Raw genomic sequence first — 21,083 nt, 5'->3', positions numbered from 1 at the left:
GTGCTCTTTCCTGCCAAGGCAGGGGGTCGGACTAGATGATCTACCTAGGTCCCTTCCGACTCTAGCTACTATGAAACTATGAAACTATGAATTCAGGCATCTTTCTTATGCAAAGAGAACAAGAGATCTTTCTTATGTAAAGAGAACATTGTCTAAATAATTTTCCTTCATGGACAGTAAGAGGAGAGGAATAAAGCCACTCCACCGGCATTTATGTTTTCTCAACAATGTACATGGACACGCAAGTCCAAAGATACTCTGGGGGGAAAAAATGTCATTACCTTTCCCCCTTCACAGGATCCCTGTTTTAGTGAACTGACTGGATCTACTCTGGGGATGAATCAGGAACTTGCAGGAAAGGAGACTACTCTATAGATCCTTTCTTCCTTTGTGGCAGAAGTTAGTAGCTGGAAGATGAGTAATGAGTTCAATAATAAAACCCTTTGAGAAGGCAGGGTTGAGGATGCCCAGTGGTATCCTATGCCTGTTCAGAACACCCAATCAGTAAAATTCAAACCACAGGAAAACAAGGAATCAAAGCATTAACTTACACACCCCGACAACCTGAACTCTGCCACCCTAAAAGATGGCAATATCCAATGGGAATAGCTGCAGCACCATTCTGCGCTATCTGCATTCAGTGTGTTAGCACAGTTGTAATAAGAGGTAGAGGGAGTAAGCTAAAGCAGCTTGATAGGCATGTGACTGTGATATGAAGCAATCTGGAAGGGCCTCTGGCAAAAGTTGCAAATTCTACCTGAGCTGCATGTGATCATAATGGAGGTGAATGTGATATACCTCACAAAATCCACTATATCTCATTTCAGGCTTATAGCATGTATTGCATCCCAGAGTCTTGGGACTGTCAACAGTTAGGTGGGAAGCAAGTATGGTCTCTAGGTTTAATGGCAGGTAAATAAAAGAACAGCATTAAGGCGTGGACAGATATAACATGTGAACCATTTCAATAAAGTCACTGATTGGAAACTGGCTCACAATTGTCTGTGTGTACACAGTTAAGAGTTTTAAGTAGAGGCGGTCCAATTGTAATTTTCTGCTCCCCCTTCTCCAAGTTCAATAAAGACCCATTCCTGCACTTTGCTAAAATCTGGGTGGTAGTTCACTGACTGGGAGTGCCTAGATGTGTGTGTAGGGCTGGGGGTCTACCTAGACCCTGCATCTGGGTTCCCAGGAGCTGGGGGCTCCAGAAGTTCCAGAGCTTTTGTGGTTTTAAAAAGCACTTTCCTCCAAGCCACTCATTAATTTACTGCAATTAATGGAAACTGTATACCAGGCAGGTAGGGTAGGAGCAAGGGTGGAGAGCGTAGCCAGGTTGGGGAAGCTGCCTGGATGCCTGCTTCTGTGTGCCTGGTAGCTGGGGGCTCTGCTGCTTTAAAAAAGCTGGCCAGTTTCCTTCCATTGATGGCAGTGGAATCCTTGGGCAGCGCCCCCCAAGCCCCCAGTCTCCCAGGCACACCCCCATCCCCAAGGCCACCTTCCACTCCAAATGAGCCTGGCATACATAAAACCCTGTCCCAATGCCACCAAAGGAAAGAATTTGACCAGTTCTTTAAAAGTGGCAGGCAGCTGCTCCCAGTGGCCCAAGCCAGGGATTTCTGCAATCAAGTGCCAGCAACAGAGGTTGAGAGCTATCAGAGGAGCCAGTTGCCTTGTAAAGGTTGGGTTGAGGAGTACCGCGGTATAGGATGCCTGGAGGACTAACCCACACTAGTCATGGAAAGTTGGGTGTCTGCACATAACAATGACCTAGTTCGCAGAGAACCAGTTTAAACCATTCTAAACTGATTTGTAAGTCTGGACAATAGAGGTTTAAGTGTTATATCTGTCCACACCCTTAAATTACATTTGGTGCTTAAAGGTTAAAAGGTTGTAAAATTTGGGAAATATGATGATGTTTTAGAACAGCAAGCCAAATACGTGACTGCAGGACAAGTGAAGGTAGATCCCACTCAGTATAATTCAAAGGGTGAACGAGTGAGTGTGTGCTTTGGGAATACTGCAACGTTGCTCAAAGGAGAAAGAGTAAGAGCTAGAGGGGGAAAACAACTTAAGTCTGCTTCCCTGTTTTCTTCAGTTTGAATTTCCATGAACTTGACAGTGAAAAGACACAAAATGCTACATCTTGTCTGTGCTCTCACAGTTTTGTTTTCATTTTATTTTTGTTTTAAGGACACAAAATGGATATTTGCAGAAGTTTGAAATTATTTAGGAAGTTGTATTTATCATGTAAGTTTGCAGTTGAGATGTTATCACGGGCAGGCAAGATGAAGGATGATGTACATGTTTTAAGTGCGCTTCCTTAGTCCTGTACACTTTTGTATAATGGAATGGAGATAATGGTCACGAGTTACTTAAAAGTAGAGAGTTGCTGCAAATAAATACCCAGTGTGGGAAATCACAGACAGTCTATGCCTCAATTATGTTTGTGAAGCCCTTGGATATGACAATGATAAGTACCACCATGAGGAAATTCTATCATCAGAAGAAATTTAGAACAGCAGGTAGTAAGTAGGCCTAAACCACACACACATCATAAGGATAAGACAAAATACTGAATAAACTGTTCATTAATTAAGCACTGTCTATTATGCCCACTGAATGAGACAGAGATCCTTCAGGAAAAAATAGTGAGAGAACATTTAATTAAAGACTGTCTATCTAACGCATATACACAAGGGAGCTACACTGCTGTTACAAAGGCCATTTTAATTTGTGTTCCTGGAATTTGTAGTCCTTAAGTTTACAAACTTAAGGTTGTTGGTTTTTTTAAACATAGGGTTTTGTGTGCGCAACAAAAGTCACACCATATCAACTACGTAGGTCCATGCCATGCGTAGTAGTCATCAGTTTACACCTCATAGCATGAGGACCTCTAATTTTTATGCTCCTGAAACTTTTAATAACATGGTCTGTTAGTGCCATTTCAATGCATGTTTACTTCAAGTACATATACACAACATGGGGGTCTTTTAAAAAAGGCCAATAACTTAAGCCTCATCAACTGCTTTGAATAATTGGGAGTCTGTATGAACACGAACAGATCAATGCACGATTGGCTCCTTTTGTTATTCAAGATGCATTGGTGCAATGACTATTGGCTCATCCAGAACTAGAAGAAGACAACTATAACATTTCACACAAGTAATTCAGAGCGTAAATTTTGGCCAATAGTGGCTTATGTTTCATTTGATCCTAAAGATAAATGAAAGGTGGCAATCACTTACTGCTCAGTAGACACAGTTTGTTCATTTGTAGGGTGACATTTCAGAAACTGCAAATAATGGCTTTCTTGTACTGTAGGAAATGGGAGTTCTCTCTGACTTCATTGGGTGTAGAATTAGGGCTACCCTGAGTATTTTAAACCTCTCATACATGCAGTCATTGACATACAGATTCTCCCCTCACCCCATCCTTCCCCGAAAAAGAAAAAAACACACATGAAAGTTTAAAAGTAAAAAATATTTACAAAATTAACCAGACTTCTTTCATCCCTCATGGGCAGCCCTACCACTGATTAAAGACATTATGTGATTCAGGGAATAATTTGGAAGATACTGGAATCTCTCTACCTCTTGCTGATTGAACAAAGGTCCTATAAGATTCATTCTGATTATACCCAAAGTTATCTTGACCACATATCACCAGTCAAATACCTGATCTATCTGTGTGTCCCTATGTTTGAAGTGGTACATGCTTAAGATGTACCAATCTAGTTCAACTGATCTTTCATTCTTAGCAAGTAAAACAACATTAATGTAGAGGAAGGGGCAATTTATCTGCTACACTTTCATAAGAGACAGAGATACAATTTAGCTTTAGATAATCCATGGGCTCAAGACATTCCCTAGAAGTTAGTCCTCTTTTTCAGGCTAAGAAACATTAGAAAATACACTACTTAGTACCCAAGCACCACAGAAACTTGTTGAAAGTATAAAATGACCTCTCACTGAGTTCATGAGGTCAACCCACACCTACTCTTCAGTGACAAGGGAAAAATCCACAAGGTTGAATGATTTTTCAAACCTGTGGAGCAGTCATGATGTGGGAAATGCTGCAGGAAGAACAGAACACTTCGGCAATCAATGCTGCTCTTTGGCAGTCAAACATCAAATGGGATGGTGCAAAATGGAAAAAAAAGTGTTGGCGAAGAGGAAAGCGCAGAGATGAAATAGTGCATTTTTGGTAAAAGTTCCTGTTTTGTGGAATAACTGGTGTTCAATATGACTATGGAAAAAAGTGGCAATTTTAAATGATAACTGATCAAAATGGACAACAACATAGCACTGTATTTTGTTTTTAGCCAGAGAACTGGGGGAATGGTTGTCAACCACGAAAGGCAAAATGGACCTTATTTTAGGTGTAAAGCATACATTTTCCTGGGAAACAGCATAAAGAGGAAGTTTCTATTTCTTCCTCCTCTTTCAGGGGTGTCTTGCTAAGCACAGTTTATGAACAGAGTTATCAGCACAGACCTCCCTGACCAGACACCCAATTTTCAGTAGTCGGTGATTTTTGTTTCTTTGGAAACATACTTGCCCACTCAAAGGGCAGTTCTCTTCACTTGTCATGAGCTAATAAAATTCTAGGCACTGGCCCCAAATGTTCATTTAAGGTCTAACCCACAGGATCCTGGGCTCCCCTCTCTCCATACCAACCCATTATACAGTCAGAAAGAATACTTACCTCTAAAAGTTCATCACCAATATGCATTCTTCCATCTCTCCCTGCTGGGCCACTGGGATTGATGCCAACCACAAAGATGCTCATACGAGACCTGTCCTTGTTACCAGCAAGGCTGAGTCCAAGCCCATTCTTATCTTTTTCAAGCTCGATAATGTGCAATTCTCCTGGCAGATCAGCATATCTTTGCCTGATTTTCTCTACAGAAGGGTAAATAGATACAAAATAAATTATCTAAGAATACACAGAGATATGCTACACATCATCACTTCTCAAAATCATTGACTCATTTAATCTATGACATCTGGGGTAATCCCAGAATAGGTCATAAATAAAGTTTGCCATGAGATCCAGGATTATATTCTCTTCTTCCCCTCCACCCCCTCCTATGGATAATCTATATCTAGAAAGTGATGAGTATGCTATAGTCTCTGAGCTATAGAACATGCCTGGCCTGTTACATATAAATATCCTAGGTTCAATCCTTAATGTAAATGATCCATCCGGAGTCCTCATATTGTGCAGGCATTATGATACTGCTTCTGAAATGAGGTATTATTTATATACCATGTGGATTCAGAAACAACATTGATTATATTAAATGGCTGAGATCCCAGCATACTTGTATACATTGCATTCCTTCTAATACTAAGGGTTTTTTTTTAAAAAGAACAGTTCAACAGTAGAGGTATAGATCTGGATGTCATCTCGTCAGATTCAGAAAACTGAAATAAACAGACTTGAATTATTAGGCACTGTAGAAAAATAGAAGGGAAAATGCTTTCAAAGTAAATACCCCTACTGTAATGCTTTGAGGGATGACTTTCAATCCTTATCTTTCTGCAGTTATGATTCCTGTTTCTGTGCTAATGTTTCAGGCATACAGCTATAGTACACTCCAGGAGACGACATTACCATGTGGCATTCCCAAGGCAGATATTCATTACAGGTGCATTTGAACTAAATCCCTTTTTAAAATCTTTAAATTAACATAGTTATTTCTTTTGCATCAACTGCTTTCTCATTGATAGTGCAGAATGCTATAGTTTTTTAAAGTTATGGGATCTCTAGATAGATTTGAATAAACAAATGTGCTGAGAGCAAACATTTCTATTTATGTACAGGTCTTCTCACTCCAGGAAACAAATTTCCAGTTCCTACACATAAAGGTCAGTCACCAAAAGTTTCATGTTCCTTGCTGTCCCTCGGTATTGGGTTCCAAACTAGATCCAGTGTTCAAAAGATAGTTTCTCATATCAGCCAAATCTAACATTTCAGTAGGGAAAGGCATTAAAAAGCAAATAGAAATACTTAACTGTGACTAGATATCACCTTTACCAAGCAACCCAAGGTGAAAGACTGATGCATTATGCATTAAGAGGAGCAAGGAAAGATATTATATGTACGGCTGTATCCCTGAGTCAGCACTAGCAGCTAGGTCAATATTAGCTATTACCATTCTACTACAGGAAAATGTATGTTAGCAGTACAATTTAACTGCTACTAGTGGATGTTTCCAAGGCAACAGGGAGGGGGAAAATCTGAGACAGGTGAGAGACTACAAAATAAAAAAGTGAATAAAAATAGCTGAAAAAGCATTTAGCATAGAGCCGCAAGAGCTTGATCCCTGCAATTAACACTCAGCTTCCAGTAGCTTCACTGAAACATTCCCTAGCCCCATGTCCAGTCATACAAAAAATGCATAATTATTACCCACCTATATTTACAGATTGAAATTAGTGCACTTTAACCACCATTACAAAATTAGCAAAACTTCAAAGAGCTGTAAATGTCAGTTAAGTGCTGGTGACCGAGCTGTCTAAAGCCATTGTCTGCTTTCCTAGAGAGAGAGGGTGAGAACCAGTAGGAGTTAACTTTGGAAAAAATAGCTCAGTACTTCAGTTATTAGGTGGCAGACCTGGAGTTAAGCAAATGCTTCCTTCTGTTTACATCTATTATTCAGATCTGTTCAGCTGATTTTCTGTAATGCATTTGAAGCATGAAAAATGCTGTCTTTGGGATACTGCAGGTAGTTAAGTAAATATGAAAACAAGAGAAAACTAAAAACTCAGAGAAGAGGTTAGATGGCATTGGCTACTGCCAGTTCTCTTTAGCAGATTGCCCTTAAAAGGAGATCACAGTGTCAGGTGTATTGGGTTCAGCAAGGAACCATCCAACTCATCCGGGTCCAAGTTCCCTCTCTGACTCCACCACCTAGACCACAAAGGATATTACACTAATGACCTGACTTCAGTATTTAGCTCTGTAGATCTTAAGAAGCTTCACTGAACTCTTGCTGACTTTAGCCAACTCAATCTCCCTTCAAGCCTACGAAGTAAATTTGAACTAAAGGGTGAAACGTTTGGATTTTTCAATGCCTAAATGGTCAAAATAACTTAACTTGAATATGGACAACTGGTGGGCAGCTCCTGCTCTGGATATGTGGTTGACCAAGTCATCATCAATATGAAACCAGGGGGAAAAGGTATCATATGACTATCACTATGTTTAAACGGTTCTGTAGCTTTCAGTGTTAACCCTGCCTCAAAAACCTAGTTTAAATGGGAAACTTAGCAAAGCCCTGGTTTCTAGAGGCAAAAGGGTTCTAAATCCTGCTGTGCTACACTCAGTTCTGCACCCACATTATAGCATTTCCCCCCAACCTTTTTCAAATTAGTAGCCTAGCACATTGTGAGCCTTTTCTGTTGCATCTAGTCAGGACTACCAACACTGACAGGGTGAGCCATGCTCTCCTCCACAGTAACCTCTCCAAATAACTTCTCAGATTCTGAAACTCATTCTTTCTCGTTCAGATTCACTGGATCCTGCTCAGTTAGATATGGGTTCTCTCAAAAACACAAACTAGGTTTCAAGATCTAGGTTCATCATGCCTGTGACCACTACTTCACTCCAAATTTTATTGTGGATTCAGTACCAAAACTAGGTGGTAACAGGACAGACCAATCCACTTCATCTCATTGTACTGGTCTCAGATTAACTCCCCCCCCACAAAAAAACAACAACCAACCAACCAACAAACAGAAACTGGCCATTCAGATTTCTATAAATTATCTCCATCTATGGAATTACAATGCTGAAAACCTGTTTTCCAGACAGAAGAATAAAAGACAGCCCACAGACCAGATCAGATTCCAGTCTGGTTGAGCTACAATCTGTGAGGACTCAGAAAAAAGTCAAATGCGCTACAGCAATTTTCAGTTTCCCAGATCTTCTGAAAGTGTCAAAAGACACCCTAGCATGGGCTGAATCAGCAAAAGGTCTGCTCCAGTGTGGCCCTCTCAGGACTACTCTGCTAGCTGGGAACTGCAGGCACACATGCTGAACTTTCCATCATCTCACAACAGACAAATCAATGCACAAAAAGAGCTAGTTATGCCAGCTGTAGCTCACCCAGTGAACCCCCAACCTCTGTGTAACATTTGATTGCTTGTCAGGTCAGTTTGAATAGGGGGACAGATCAAATAGTCAGGTTTTGGCTCTTAATGTAAAAGAAAGATAGCAGAACTCCACAAAGCTTCTCTTCTCTATAAAAGCCAAAATACCATAAACAATATGAACACATTTTTTATTACAAGTCATACTTCTAGATTTGCATAGTTGCACTGAGCAGTAACACAGCATCAAGCTATATTTTTAGTTTTAATATCAACTGATGCAGTACATTTATGAGTGACTTGGGATGTGCTTTGCTAGTCGCCATTGGGAACTGGTAATCTTTCTTTTTAATATGCAAGATGCCCTGAAGCAGAAGCAAATGGCTGGGGTTTAAGAAGTGCTGCATGTGAAAGCGTGGCTTGCACACATGCAAGCTAGGATGCTTTATTCATACTGCAGAAGTCTAGCACTCAAAATTTGATTCCTACCCCCAAGTTCCAGTTCTGCTGGGAAACCTTACCTCTGCCACAGCTAAATCAGTTCCCCACTGCGGAAACATTGATGACTCATCTTGAAGCTACATGGCGCACACATGCCACAACAGTCTTAAATATAGGTCGACAAGGTTCTTTGGGTGAATCTGACATCTTTTATTAGACGAACTTAATTAGTTGGAAAACAATTCAGCGTGACGAAGGGTTTTTGAACCCAAAAGCTTGCTTAATAATTGTTTTCCAATTATTTGATCTCCCGAGGTCCCTTCCAGCCCTAATGTCTATAAAAGATATCAGATTCACCCAAAGAACCTTTCCTACTTATGTCCTTAGACCAACACGGCTACAACCTACACCCCTTAAATATAGGTCTGCACCCAGAGGCCTCTCATAGATTCCAGTCACCCAGGTAAAGGGAAAACTCAGTGCTCTGGAAAGGTGTTCTTGACCCGTTACTGCTCTCTGCTACAGTTCATTTTACTACTCGTTTTGTATGCCAAACACATCTGCTTTTCATTTGCTAAAAGCAAAACAGAACTCTACAAGCATACTTCTTAAGCTACTCCCAATCAGTCGCCTAGAGTGGCAGCTAAGGGACAATGAGAGCACACACACACATGCAGAGAACACTGTACACCATCTCTTTAGGGACCGCATCAAAACTCACTTCTTGTCAGGAAGATCCAGCAAAACTTTCTTTTTCAAGCCTGATATTAGACGAGGCACTGTTACAGGAAGCATGATGACTGTTTGATCAAACCAATATCCAGAGTATAGCATTAGGGACAATCAATTCCATGTGCAGCCTTGTATTTTACTCTGATCTGGGGGGGAGGGTTTTGCTGTCCCATGAAAACTTTAGATTCCAAAAATGTCCCTGTTCCTCACTGGGCTGAAACCAAGACTTCTGATGTTCTTGTAAGGAAGGAAGGGCTCCCAACCTGAATAGTCAATCGTTCAGCAGTTAAGGCACGCAGCTAGGATGCAGGGTGCAGAAAGGAAGGCGAGGAGCACATGTAACACCCCAAGGCAGCCTAACAGTCCGTTTCTGGTGGCATTCATCTGGGATATAGGAACTCCCATGTCAAGCCTCTGATCTGCCTAATTCAGTGAGATCCCTTGACAGTAGTCAACTGGCTGTTTTAGAGTCTTAGGCTTCCTTGCTAGAGCTGTTTGATTAAAAAATTACATATTCACAAGGTAAGAAAGACTGGAACTGTCAACAGACCAATGTTAAAGAGGAAAAAGTGTTAAAAAGTTGATGCAGTAAAGGGACCATTTCTTTTCTCTCCTCTGTTGCCGTGCAAAAAGCCCGTGTACACAGAGAAACCTCCTCTGCAGAGAATGTGCTCTTCATGAAATTACCATGCCCATTTAGGAAGCAATCATTTGAAACAGTGTCCCTGCTGAGGAGACTAGAGGAGTAAAATGATGAAAGATTACAAAAACTGGGAGGAAATACAGAGCGCAATTCATGTGCTAAATGCCCCTCCCTAGCTCAGGGCGAGTGTACATTCATCATGTGCTGCTGCAGTCGATGCAGTTTGCGTCTGTGTGTCTACACGTGCGCATGTGTGCGCATATGCGCATGCACACACGCACGTATTCTTTTGTTTTATTTTTTAAAAGCAATGCTGAGCTCAGCAGAGTACGTTATTACTACTTTGGATAATACGAACTATTGATTTTAATGGTAAGCCCTACCTCTTACTATTACTTAAAACAGTCTTCCAAGGGTTGTCCCCACTGGTAGACGACTGCAGTGTAAATGCTAATGCACTATTCCCAGTGCTGTCATTATGTTACTCTTCCAATCTGCCTAGAAACATCCTTTGAGTTTCCAGCCGATTTCCTAGAACATTCTAACGATATTCTCAGTTTGCCTCTTAATAAGAATTGCATAGGATTATTTTATACAAGTATTTACTGCTTAAGCAAACATGCATCTACAGCATCTTCTTTGTAATGTATTTTTCAGCTGTCTTTTTTTCCTCCAGCTGGTATCACTTTTCAGTTCTTTGCCTAGCATCGGGGAGCCAGTTAGCATCTGCTTTTGTAAAGAACTCCATTATTTGCCTTCATTACCAGATACTTTATACAAGGCAATTGTAATTCTGTTGTTATTGCATTATACATCGGGTATTGAGTATTTTTTTGTTTTGGCACTACATAGAGTTGTTTCCATACTCAGTGAACAATATATTTATCAAAACTTCAGCAGACGTGTCTTAAAAACAGTATTTAGCCAGATAATGCAAAATCTGTACAGTTTCTTAAAAAAAATACACGTACATATAATAAAATAGGATTAAAGCACTAGTAAGTTCTTTAGTGCTCATTCTTGCAGTGCTTCCCATTTTTATTAGCAGATAATTGCCACAATTCAAAAGGAAGCCTTGTCTTCCATTTCCAACTGCTTTCAAACAATATGCCACTATGCTGCCACAATGTTGTCCTGCTCCAGTGACTACTCCTATTATATGACATGAATAGAAATAAGAGATAAATAGTGGAAGATATGACCAGCCAATCAGAACCCAGAATATGATGGCATACTCTGGTATTTTTGCTGTACTATTTCAATAAATACATAGTGTGCTGTTGTTTAAAAATAATCACCGCCCCACAGGAAGCCAACAGACTGTTTGAAAGCATTGAATTACAAAAAATAGATGAACATCCCACATGCAAGTCCAAAGAGCTGCTTCATAGCTGAAACACCTGAGCTAGCTGGACCCCTGAGCTAGCTGGACCAACACCTCCCACTAACTGTGTTCAAATAAAACAATAAAAAAGGAGGGTGCTTTAAAGGAAGAAAAAGAAAAAGGTACACTTGCCCATATTAAACAGAGTCTTTCAGGAAAGACAGTGGTGATAAAAAAGAAGTTCTGAATGATGGAACAGTTTTATTTGATAGTGAATATTTAAAATGTCAACAAGGAATATGAAGGAGAAGGGGGCATATGTGAGAAGCTGACACATTACATTTCAAATTCTCTTCTTCGGAGACTGAACCAAGACCTTATTTATTGCTCTGTGCTTGTTTTAATGGCTGTTGGCTACCAGCTCTGGTAAACTATACCAGCCATTGTCACAACCATCACCTTTTTACAGACTGCTCTGCTTGAACAGCAATACCGCAGTGTTGCATTCATTGTTCTTCATCACTATTGATAGATATCAGAATGCAGCTAGCATTCACAATATAGAACAACTCTTGCATATCAAACAACTACTTCCCGTCTTCATTTCACTTGAAATATTAAAAGAGAGACCAGGGAGTCCTTTGAAAGCTAACCCTAGAGCTTTGAGGGCAGCACTTCTAATTTAGTGATTACAATTTACAAGAATCTAAATAAGTGACTTTAAAAGGCCATGATTTAACAAACTGGGGCTTAAAATTCATTTGCAATTAAAACAATAAGCATATTATACTAATAACCTTTCCAGGAGCTGCATGTTCAACTCCAGGGAAGCAGAACCTTACCTCAAAAATAAGGCAGCCCTTTGTGTTAAAAACCCACTGAACTTATCAATAGACAAAAGACAATTTCATTATTATTTTTTTTTTTTTTATCACAAAATCATACATTTTCTTGTCTGAAGGTAAAGGGATTCAAGAAAAAAGCATACTTAGCTATATTCAGAACCCCTGGAAAATGAAAAAGGACATAGTAGTCATGTCCCAACACAAGGGCTGCTCAAACTAGCTTCCCCACAGACCGTGGCAACTTTATAGACCAAGGAGGAAGCCCTAGCTGACTGAGAAGGGAAAAACAGTTTATTCCTCCAAAGGACTGCATGTAACTCAAATGCAATGCCTCTTGTGATTCCTCTGGGGCTCTCCACCATCGTTTAGTTATGGCTCTTCTTTGCTGATACAATACAGAAGTAACTATGTACCTTAAAAGTGAAGTAACACAGTACTCACAGAACATTTCTAATAGTTGGCATCTATGCTAAGAACATCAGCAGTTCTATTAGTTGAAACGTATGCCAAAAACCGCCACTCACTTCCCCAACACAAGTCTATCAGATGCAAGGAATTTTTTTTTTAAACCTATGATTATAAAGAAAATCTTTATATATAATCATATGGGAGGTCAGACTTTATGGCATCATTTCATATATATATGAAATGCAAAAAAAGTGGCCCAGTCCCAAGAGAAATAGCCCTGATCACCACGCTATAGGCTAGGCAAGGCTAAGGGCATCCTCCATCCCACCCATTGAAGCACAATGGTGGAAAGGCATGGAAGAATCATGGGGCCAGACGAACAATGACTTTGTTCAACAGAGCGGCACAGATGAAAGGCATTTTTCCCCCTCAACCACCTTGCCTCTCTCAGCAGTGCTCTGCTTTTTCGTCCCCCTTCTCTAGCCTCTGTATTCCAATCACTGCTTTCTATCTAGCAGCTCTGCTTCCTGAAGTCCCTTCGCAGCATCTGACAACATATGCTATAAATCACTGATTTAGTTAGTCTATAAAGGTGCATATCTACTCTGCCTTCTGCCTGACTTCAGACTAACATGGCTAACTACCTCTCTTGGCCCTTAAGCCAGAAACTGATGGATTTGGAAACCAGCCTCTGTATTTGGTGGTTGGACTGGATGCCCTGTTGGGTCACTTTCTTTTTCATATAAAATGCTTGAAACAGTTCCTAAGTTTCATATGATAGGTACCTCCCCTTTCCTTCAAATCTTGCCCTAATTCCTGCTTCTCTTCTGCAGCGCCTTCCTACAGCAGAAAGCAAAATTATTTTAATTTTCCAGCTCACCTGTCATAATGATACTTGCTCTCTTTTTGGCTATTGCCTCTCTCAAACATTAGAATTCTATTACAGCAAGTATTCACATAAGCTAGTTTTAACTGCATTTTCTGGACCTTAACCATTATAAACCTGGTTATAGCAGTGACATCAATCCAATCAATGAACAGAAACAATATCACCTGATTTAGGATAAGACTAAGTAAATTCTGAGAAGTAAGCATTTGAAACAGGAAGCCGTAGAGCAAATTGTATTAGAAGTGTCAAGATATGTTTTCAGGCAGCTTGTCAAAACAAATGATTTGCAATCATTTGGTATGTTATTTATCACAAATTATTCGCTCAGCTTTTCAGAATGGTTCCTGACTGCAATTTCAACACATATAGGGCTTCAGAAGAGAAATATGGGTTTGAGGTGAGGGAGTAACCCAGGGGTATGACATTCTCTCTCCCTGAAAACTACAGTCACATGCTTCAGCATCTGTTATTTTTTTTCAAGGTGGTCTCTAACCCTGCTAAATACAAATGGAATTTAGATAAATATAACAATGACTGCCTGAAGTCCAAAGAACCTGAAGCACATGCTCTAAATGGGAAGAGCTGCTTCTCTGCCCCTCAGCAAAAAGCTAACTGAGGGGCCTGATGCTAATAAGCATTGCCATCTAAGCATTTCACTGCTGGTCCAAGCATAAAAGAAGGTAAAGAGTAGGTCATTGTGAGGGTCTCCAAATTCCACTGCAAACAACATTTAATTTGGGGCCCATGAGTGGATGATGTTTAAGACAGTGCCACTACTGTTTAAGGTACAATACCCAAAGTAAAAAAAAAAAAAATATATGGCAGTGTGATACCCACTAAAAAAAGAGTCAAGGATGAGAAGACAACTGGAGAAGGCAGGTCATAGTTCCAATTTTTGCACACCCCATTTTGGCATCTCGGATGAGTGCAGTTAGTTTTATAACGCAGTTTGTAAAAGTATCACTGCATCATCCCTTCATTTCAAGCTGTGTAGGCTGAAGTGCCATTCAGGAGACATTCCTCCTTAAAGTATATGTCTATCTACTTATTTGCCTTCCAGACTGCATATTCACCAGCACCACTGCACTTGCTGTTAAATGGAAGTGACCTCTCCTTTGGGTACTATGATCTACCAATCAGTTGCTCATGTAGAGCATTGACTGCTGAGTTTAGAGAGAGCCTCAGGAGCAGCTGAGAATCCTGCAATGCTGTATTCTCTGGCCCAAAAGACTGGCTGTAGGTTTCTTCCCTGCTGCATAGCTGCCGATAAAACAAGAGGTTTTAGTTAGATTACGAAGAGGGGGGGAAAAAAGACAGGCTCGTTCTTTGTGAGGACATCATGCTGGCATTAATTAATTAGAAATAGCCGAATCGTGCTAATGATGTTTTTCCTTTGGTAAAATCTTAAATGAAAAAACAAACAGCAATACTGAAACTATAAGGTTGAGCATATAGGAAGCATTAGCATTTGAACTAACGTTGCAGCAGTCACTGTACATAAATTTTTTTTATGTTTAAGCATGAAGCAGGTTCCCAAGGGAGCTAGGCTCTAACTTTCAGTTTTTTAAAAGACAACAGAACAAAACTACAGGAAATTCACTTCACAGGTCAATCCTAAACTATCCAGGGATAAGATGAAGAAAACTCTACTTGTTTGTATATTTAGAAGGGTGTGATGTGGTACAACACGTTTGTCTACATGTAAGCATAGGCCTCAAGGATTCCCAGATCATTTGGCAGTCTTATGTATCTGGAATGAATCTTGAGAAAGCTAGAACAACATTAAAGTACAAGATGCTCCAAAATAATCCTATTCATTCCTATCTGTAAATTCTCAGGCAAATTGAAAACACTAGCAAGCACACATTCCAAGAGATGGATTAATGAGCACTTGTATTCAAGCTAGCAGCAGCCCTGCTCACAAAGGTGCAGGGATGATCTGTACAGATGTACATCTGTAGGATCCACAGTTAGGCCAGGGTGCATGCACATGCAAACTTGAGTATGCAGCACATTAACCACCAAACCCCTCCGTTCAGCGTTGTGGTTTCATTTCAACTCTGACAATTTGGTCATTCAAACAGCAGAATTTCTGACATTCATCAAGCTACTAATTGGATCCACAATCTTGACACCATTATATAAGTGGTTGATCATCTACCATTCGAAAGGTTTCACGGCAGCCATGACATTACTTAATCAGTTTGGCCTGGTGCGCGTTTGAGTTAGAGCGAGAGCGACAGCGAGCACACAAGCTCTAATACTAAGAAACAGGCAATTCTCCAATAGGCCCCAGGAGCGCTGATACAAAATGCCTCTCTACAGCTCTCTTCCCAGAATTGCCTGTTCCCACTGATTTTAGAACAGACACAGAGTTGAGGAAGAAACCTTGATTTCAAGCTCCTCCTGCTACCTGCGGGTTTTCTGGCTCTCACCTGTTCAGTGCCCTATCAGGAGCCAAGATGTAGTCTCTGAATTGGCAATCAAACACTGTTCATTTGTGGGACAGAACAGTTGGGTTGTGCAACAGAAGGATGGCTGCTGTGAGGGCATAATGCTTGGCTTTTCTGCATGGGTTCAGCATTAACAACCTAAAAAAAATAACAGTCAGCTTTTAAATGGTAACAAAGTATAACTTATTTGACAACTCACAGAATAATGTTCAGCGTTTACTGAATGATTACCTTGGAATTTAACTGGAGTTAGTATCTCAAAAGGGAATGTTACATTTGCTGAAAACTAAGCTTGCAACCTGATTGTTTATTTTTTGGGACTAAATATCAGCAGTCCTTGCCACAAGATACATAAATGAAGATGAACCAGAGAGGAACACCCCTCAGAGAGACCAAGTGGGTATGGGACTCTTTGCCAAGTGACTCAAATCCCAATTTATGAAAACACAAGATCTTGGAGCTTCACCCGCAGAAGTGAACTGGACGAGGAACTCAGAAAGACTTTTAGACTTCACCCTGAAAAGCTTGATTAGTCAAGTTGAGCTGAAGAAAACTCCTTGCAAAGACAACTCCTAAGGAGTCTGGGCTGTGGGTGGTGAAGAAAGTGAAGATCCCAATAAGGGTGGTTATACGCTGAGCCCCTTTTCCAGGGAAGAGCAAATGTCCACAGGAGAGGAGCAACCATGGCAGAGTTTCCATTTCAGTGACCCTAAGGCGGCTTCCTCCCAGGTGGATCATTTTTCAGTCTCTCTTTGCTCACCCATGATGGAAGAGGAAGGTGGCAGGAGAGGAGTGCAAAAGGAAGGGACTTGGCAGCTGATCCCCAAACCAGAGATGTTAGCCTAGTAGGAGACATCAAGGAATAAGGAAAATCATATTCCCTCCCCTCCTCCCTGCTCCGATTCCTTTTCTTCATATTCCCTCAGATTAAAATAGATAAAGCAAAAGGATTTAACTGCTATTGCCTGTGCCACCACTTGCAAGAAAATCAGGAGTGCAGGAGGAAAGCACATGATCAAACCCAACAGTCTTGTGGAAAAGATAGTTTTGCAGGAAGATCTACATAACACATGAATATAACATCTTCCCTCTATGGAGGAAGATATATATAATGCATTTTTCTTGAACTGAAGAAGAGGCCAGAATTTAGAAATCTAATGGAAAGAATAACAGCAACATATGCTTTTTGACTTTTCCTAACCTCTCACTATGTAGCATTATTCTCAAAATACCACAAGTCCAATACAAGACAATTTTTCTTTTGTTTTAACTAAGAACCTGGGCCAAGCCTTTCCAACAACAATATCTAAAATTTAGTTCTTAAGTCCATATTTAGGTTGCTAGGCAAAGGATAATTTAAGAGCTGAATGTATTTCAAAATCTGACCACCCATGTGGTAAAATTTTAAGTGCGCATTTCACATTTTAAATTTAGCTCCTGGTTTTTTGTTTTTTTAATTTGTCTTTAGTCTACCTACTGTGTGCTTGGCAAAAAAAGCAGAATGCCTCAGTAACAGCTCCAAAAACTGCAGTGCAAATGGAGACCTGTGAAAGAGCAATTTGACAACACCTAAACTGGTTTACTTTTAAAATTTAATAAAATCTGGTCTAGCAGCTTAAACCAAGTTTCACTTTAGTCATTTTGTTTGCAGAGCAGCTTCTAAATGTGCTGGGTAAGTGGCAAGCAAAAACTAAAGTTGGCTGCATTACCCAATATCAAGAATCAAGCAAAAGCATCCTAAGAACTCTATACTGCACTTGACCTAGTTAAGAGCGTCATTTACTCACTTATATCAAGCGTGACTTAAATCAGCACCCAAGAAACCCCGGTTTAATTAAATTTAGTCTTATTTGGTTCTTGTAATTTTTTAGTTGGTTATTTTCCTGAAAAAGGATTTACTCTCACTGGTTGGCAACCATCAAAAAATGGTTACCATTATAACAAAATGTAAGACTTGACACAAAGCTTGGAGCTACATCTTGATAACCAGAATACACTTCATACATATTTAAGCAAGCATGTATTCTAACTTACATTTACTCAACTCATTAATTTTTTATGTTTTATTCTACTAGAAAATGGCAAATGATATTTCTTATTCATTTTTTTTTTTTTTACTTGTGATTTGTGTTGAGCTCCTTTTGGATGGAAATTAGATTCAGTTACAATGCAGAAAACTAGCATTTAAAATTGTTTAATTAATTAATTAAATAAATCTAAATGCATATGCTGCATATGCAAGAAAAAAAGGTTTACTGAAACAAATTGATATTTAAACCAAGTTTATTAAATAGAGAATGTATCAACTGTAATCACTAAACCTAACTAAGTCTTTCTTTTCTTCTTAGCATGTTGTTCAAGATTTTAGAACAACCATATCTTGGGCTTTCCAGCAAGTTTTTATTCATGTACTGGAAGAGGAAAACATGCTTTCCTACTTGTCCAGCCTCCACTTGATTTTTCAACTCTTGATGAAACAGACATTGAACTGAATTCAAGTGAATAAATGGAAACAAAGAAAATATTCTCTCTGTGCCGGCAGGGCAGGGGGCAAAAAAAAAAAAAAAAAAGAGTGCGGTTGTCAAAAGCTGGTTTATCACTTTCAACAAACTCTCGTTCCAGATGACTTCCAGGGGACAGAGAATTCATTTTTTAAAAAACAAAAAGAAAACACTGGCATCAAAGGTGTCCTTCCTGAACCTTACTTCTATATTACAGATTTAAATTATTATAGTAAGTTTAGGTGTTAACATAGGCTGTGAATTTCAAATTTTATTTTTAAACAGAAAAATGTATATTTAATTAGGGTTACCATACATCTGGGTTTTCCCAGACATCACCCTTTTTTGGCCCCCTGTGCTATGTCTGGATGGGTTTTTAAAACAAGAGCAAATGTCCAAGTTTTCTGCTCTCCGGGGCTGGCTGCCTAGGGGTGGCAGCAGCGGGCAACATGGTTGGCTGTTAGGGGTCATGTGCTCCCCATGTGGGCTCTGGCAAGCTTCCAGGTAAGAGACAGAGACAGTGTGTGTGAGTGTGAGTGTGAGTGTATGTGTGCGGGAGTGGGACAGGGCTGGGGGGGCAGAGGCTGCAGATCCAGAATGTGGGACACCGGCAGGGCTGGGGGGCCAGGAGCTGCAGGTTGGGAGTGAGGGGCACAGGCAGGGCTGGGGGTGGGGCAGGGGCTGTGGGTATGGGGTGAGGGGTACCGCCAGGGCTGGGAGGGGGGCAGGGGGCTGCAGATCAGGAGTGAGGGGCATCAGGGATGCAATGGGTGACTGCGGGTTGGGTTTCCACTGGCAGCACCAGGGGCCTGCGAGTCAGGAGTGAGAGGCACCAGCAGGGCTGGGGGGCAAGGGGCTGGAGTGAGGGCTAGCAGGGGGCTGCAGATCAGAAGCTCGGGGCACAGGCTGAGTGACTGTAGGTTGGGTGCGCAGGCCCCTGGCAGTGCCAGGGGCCTGCAGGTTGGGAATAAGGGCGCAGGGTCCTGCTATTTGGGAGTGAAGGGCACTGGTAGGGCTGGGGTCAGCGGATCCAGAGTGAGGGGAAGCTGCAGGGCTGTGGGTGGGGTGGCTTATCAGTGAGGGGCAACAGAATGGGCAGGGGCAAGGCACCGGCATGTCACTGCCCCTCTCCACCGTCATATTTCCCCTGCCCCCTGCCCTCCCCACTGTCTGTGACAGGTGTCCTCTTTTTTAGATTGGGAAATATGCTAACCCTAATTTAATCTGAATACAAAATCTCACCTAAAGAAAAGTATGATTTTGATTTTGTTTTTAAATACATTGTTACCCCCTGGGGAAAAGACAGGTGATGCAGCTAACTGAAACAGGAACTCTAGTGATATAACAATAAGCAAACAGACTTCTTGATGACTCTCATTCTGGAAGTTTTCTGCTGTGTTAAGATTTGATGCTATTAGTATCACGATGAACACTATAGACTTGAGCATAAACCTTGGGAATGGACTTTATGTACATTTTACTTTAAAGCAAGCGTGTTTCCTGATTTCTGAACTCAACTGACCACTCAGGGTCAGATTTTGCTGTCTTCATCCCTAGCCTGCTTCTAGAGAGGCCGATTCAGTAATCAAACTCACTAACAGCTCAGTTCAGACCATTTTTTCTTTAGGATCCATTCTATTACTGTTTTCTAGGTTATATTTTTAAAATCAAGCCTTCTTGGTCCCCTATTACTTTTGCAAGGCCCACCAGATATCTTATTTCCCAGTATTTCTAAGCATCTGTCTATGATATTGTAAAATCTTCTGGGCTAACCTAACGTCAAAAAAATGTGAATTCTAGCACCCTCCTGCCCTCCCACCAAGCCTCAGCAAAATGTCATGAGATGATTTGAAAAATCAGGCAATTAAAAAACATCGTAGGTCTTTTTCTGTGCCTTTTGAGTTTTGACCCTTTCAAGGTTGTACCTCTATTATTCATAACCAGAAATACTAGAAATTTCCTTTCCAAAACATAACAACTCCTAATTAAATAATTTGACTTCTGTACTAGGGGTTTTAAGAAAATACTTATTTTAGAGTGCCTGTGTCCTAGATAGAGCAAAACACGCTGTTGACACAAAACAAATATTCAGAAATATTTTTTTCTTACTCCCCCACAAAGGAAGCAGTAGCAGGTATTTTTCACTAAGCTTCCCAAGACAAACTATTATTCACAAGTTCTACTTGTATACGGAAGTATACACACAAGGTGATGCACACCTAACACCATGGCTAGGGACAGACGATCAAAAAACTGGAGCCTGAACTGATTCAACCTTTGCAGGTTAGTCTAACAGTACAGACATTCCCTCTGGACTGAGGAAATGCGGGCATATGCCTGCAGTTTCTCAGGCCAGGAGCTGGGGGCTGCTAGAGCATGCCCTCGCCTGCAAGGAAGCTGTGCTGGACGGGGGCATGTCCAGCTTGGGCTGAACTGGCCAGAGAGGGGTTTAATTTGCCCCTCCCTGTCCCAGCGGCAGGGACTGGAGCCAGATCTGCCGAGCACCTCACCCCCCCCCCGCCATCTCCACTGCTGCAGTGGCAGGCCACCATGTTCCCCAAGGTAGAGGGGTCAGGGACAGGGGTTATTCTCCCTTCTACCCCCACTGCCCCCAGTGGACCGCAGTTGGACCTGCCCATCGCTCACTTCCAGCTTGGGGCAATGGCAGAATAAGGTTCCCCCCTTCTGGATTCTGGAGGGAGGGAGGCGGAAAGGGGTTTATTCTGGCTTGCCCCAGGCACAGAGTGAGCA

The 21,083-nt window shown here is 41.0% G+C and overlaps 1 protein-coding gene across 7 annotated transcripts in view; it reads right to left on the bottom strand.

The window, feature by feature from the left end:
* PATJ (PATJ, crumbs cell polarity complex component) overlaps positions 1-21,083 on the bottom strand; it is a 226,842-nt gene that overhangs the window by 94,659 nt on the left and 111,100 nt on the right. For all 7 annotated transcript variants that reach the window (XM_019531540.1, XM_019531542.1, XM_019531543.1 and 4 more), the window contains one exon: positions 4,705-4,901. In XM_019531540.1, coding sequence (XP_019387085.1) covers positions 4,705-4,901 — 197 coding nt within the window. The remainder of the gene's footprint in view (positions 1-4,704; positions 4,902-21,083) is intronic.

Source organism: Crocodylus porosus, unplaced genomic scaffold (genome assembly GCF_001723895.1).
Source record: "Crocodylus porosus isolate Cpor-Errol unplaced genomic scaffold, CroPor_comp1, whole genome shotgun sequence".
Lineage (NCBI taxonomy): Eukaryota > Metazoa > Chordata > Crocodylia > Crocodylidae > Crocodylus > Crocodylus porosus.
This window is presented reverse-complemented; position numbering and strand designations above follow the sequence as displayed.